The sequence below is a fragment of the Macrosteles quadrilineatus genome, unplaced genomic scaffold (assembly GCF_028750875.1).
Source record: "Macrosteles quadrilineatus isolate MER2022 unplaced genomic scaffold, UCM_ALF_1.0 Scaffold_7__1_contigs__length_78375512, whole genome shotgun sequence".
Lineage (NCBI taxonomy): Eukaryota > Metazoa > Arthropoda > Insecta > Hemiptera > Cicadellidae > Macrosteles > Macrosteles quadrilineatus.
The window spans coordinates 18,711,811-18,714,569 of NW_026542600.1; the positions used below are offsets into that span (position 1 = coordinate 18,711,811).

Genomic DNA, 2,759 nt, shown 5'->3' on the forward strand with positions numbered 1-2,759 from the left:
TTGACATGAGCGATGGTGAGTGGGAGATTGGACTTGTGGATTTAATGACTTTTCATTCAATCCCCAACATTGAATCTGGAATAAATAACAAGTTTTACTATGGTAAAGCGGGAGTTGTCAGTATTGATGAAGGGGCATATGAAGTGGAAAATATAGAGTCTACTTTAAAGGCGAAACTGGGAAAGGATGTGGAATTTAAGCTCACAGCTAACAACAGCACCTTACGTTCGGAAATTTTCTGCTCACAGAGTGTTGATTTTACTAAAGGCGATTCAATCGGATCCTTGCTAGGCTTCTCCAATAGAGTCCTTGAAGCTGGGAAAACACATGTATCCGATACTACAGTCAACATAATGAAAGTTGATGTTATTCGTGTCGAGTGTAATATTGTTCGTGGATCGTTTGATAACGGTAGAGAAAGTCATACGGTGCACGAATTTTACCCAAATGTAGGTCCAGGGTATAAAATAGTCGAGATACCTAACACAATAATTTACTTACCAGTGAACGTTTCAAGTGTCAACAACGTGTCGATATCTCTGCGCGATCAAGACGGCAACTTGATTAATCTCAGAAACGAAAGATTGTCTGTTAGGTTACACATTAGAAAAAAGAACAATGGGACTGGTATTTAGGGACATATTACCTGTTCCAAACATCAGTAGGCCAAAAGACGTTGTACGGTTAACATCGTCGAGTGTTAAGTTTTTGCGGTCTCTTGGATTTAAGGTTGAAAATGTTGGATATAAACACAAAGGCAGAGTACAGTGATGCCATCACCGGCATGGAGTTTCACACTCACAAGCCATACGCGTCGTCCACGTTTAAAAATAACGATGAGATCCGAATACCGATCAGTCAACAGGATATTATTACAGCACCGTTTGAGAGTACATTGCTCGTTAAGGGTACGGTTAAAAGTACAAAAACTGATAGAACAGAGGCGCCGTGGCATTTCGTGAATAACGCGGTGGCGTTTTTCTTTGATGAAATACGCTATGAGATTGCGGGTATTGAAGTGGATAGGACAAAGAATGTCGGTATTACAACAACTATGAAAAATGTTCTTTCGATCAGACCCCATGAGGTGAATATGTTGAAGAATGCCTGCTGGTTAGGCCCTGGCGAGAAATTACAGTCCAAAGAGTTTTCATTTTCCGTTCCACTACGTCTTTTACTCGGTTTTGCTGAGGACTACAGACGTGTAATTGTAAATAACAAACAGGAGTTGGTGCTTCTGCGCTCCGCTTCAGATAAAAATGCTGTAATCAGTAATGACGCGAGTGATGTTTCTATAACAATTACAGGGGTGTACTGGCGTGTTCCTCATGTGAACGTTTCCGACTCCTACCGACTTACTATGTTGCGCATGATCGAAAAGGACACCACGGTCCATATACCTTTTAGGTCTTGGGAGCTTCACGAATACCCGTCACTGCCACAAACTAATATACACTCGTGGACGGTTAAAACATCAGCACAATTGGAGAAACCTCGATATGTCATTTTGGCATTTCAGGAGGATAGGAAAAATCAATACGCTAAAGACATGTCCTCGTTTGACCACTGCGACTTGACAAACATCAAGGTGTATTTGAATTCTCAATATTTCCCCTACGACAACATTAACGGAGATAAAACACTATTTTACGAAATGTTTTGTCGATTTCTAGAATCATATTATGGTAGACAGTCTACCGGTCAAACCGCTGTCACAATGGAAAAGTTCAACGCCAATGTCCCGCTATACGTAGTCGATTGCTCCAAACAAAATGATGCAATCAAGTCGGGACCTGTAGACGTGAGAGTGGATTTTGAAACAAAGAACGCGGTTCCCGCCAGCACTACAGCATACTGTCTCTTAATACACGATAGTCACATGACCTATAAGTTACTCACCGGTTCTGTAAGTAAGGTGACTGTATAGTTTTTAGTCTACAGCTGGTCTCTGTCTGATAAACATGGAAGAAAAAAAGTGGCAGAACATTGCGTGGATTTATGTTAACCTCTTTGAAAAGGGTAGGTTAAAACGTAAAATAGATTGGAACGGCAGGCTGTTGAGTTTGGATTTCGCCACAGTCGGAGTGTTTGATCGAATCGAATTTGAAGTTATAAGAGAATTTGCTATGTCTCGTGCGGCGGTGGATTTGATTAATTTATTAATTGATTTCCATAAGTATGACACGCTGGATGTACATGTCTATGGCGATAAAGATGATTATCATAGAGAATCTTTTGACTTAAACAGTATGCTAAATAATGACGATGAAGAGAATGACACCGACGACGACGACGACGACGACGACGACGACATACCCCGTCACTATATCAGTCTACCTGATCTTGAAGTTGCTAATGTTCAATGTGTGCGGATTAAGTTGAGAGATCGAAAAAAGTACGTTTCGTTTTACCAGGAGGATTCGGAGGAAGAGGCGGAGGCGGAGGCGGAGGCTGAGGCGGAGGCGGAGGCGGAGGTGGAGACGGAGGCGGAGGCGGAGGCGGAGGCGGAGGCAGAGGCAGATGAGGGTCTCAGTCGTTAAGATGGCCTCACAGGTAGTGGACGATGTACAGGTGATTCAAGCCAGCTTTGAAGTTTGTAAAGACTATGTGACGAATAGACTCGCGAAGGTGTTAGTATCGCTTTATAAAAACGGCCAGAATATCAGTGACGGCAGATCGTTTGACCGTGACGGGGGCATGCTAAACTATCACGTCGCAGACTATTCCTGCTTTGACCGTATAAGGATTGAAACGTTCCC

At 42.6% G+C, this 2,759-nt stretch overlaps 1 protein-coding gene across 1 annotated transcript; it reads left to right on the forward strand.

The window, feature by feature from the left end:
* The first annotated feature begins 736 nt into the window (after positions 1-736).
* On the forward strand, positions 737-2,540 carry LOC128998847 (uncharacterized). The gene is made up of 2 exons (XM_054425203.1): positions 737-1,906; positions 2,415-2,540. The coding sequence occupies exons 1-2, from the start codon at positions 737-739 to the stop codon at positions 2,538-2,540; spliced, it is 1,296 nt and encodes a 431-aa protein (XP_054281178.1).
* The last annotated feature ends 219 nt before the right edge of the window (positions 2,541-2,759 follow it).

What these genes read in the sequence shown, in the direction of transcription:
- LOC128998847 (XM_054425203.1), top strand. Translation starts at nt 737, where the DNA reads ATGTTGGATATAAACACAAAGGCAGAGTACAGTGATGCCATCACCGGC. An exon ending in ATAAGTTACTCACCGGTTCT is followed by an intron (nt 1,907 to 2,414) that starts GTAAGTAAGGTG and finishes TCGTTTTACCAG; the next exon opens with GAGGATTCGGAGGAAGAGGC.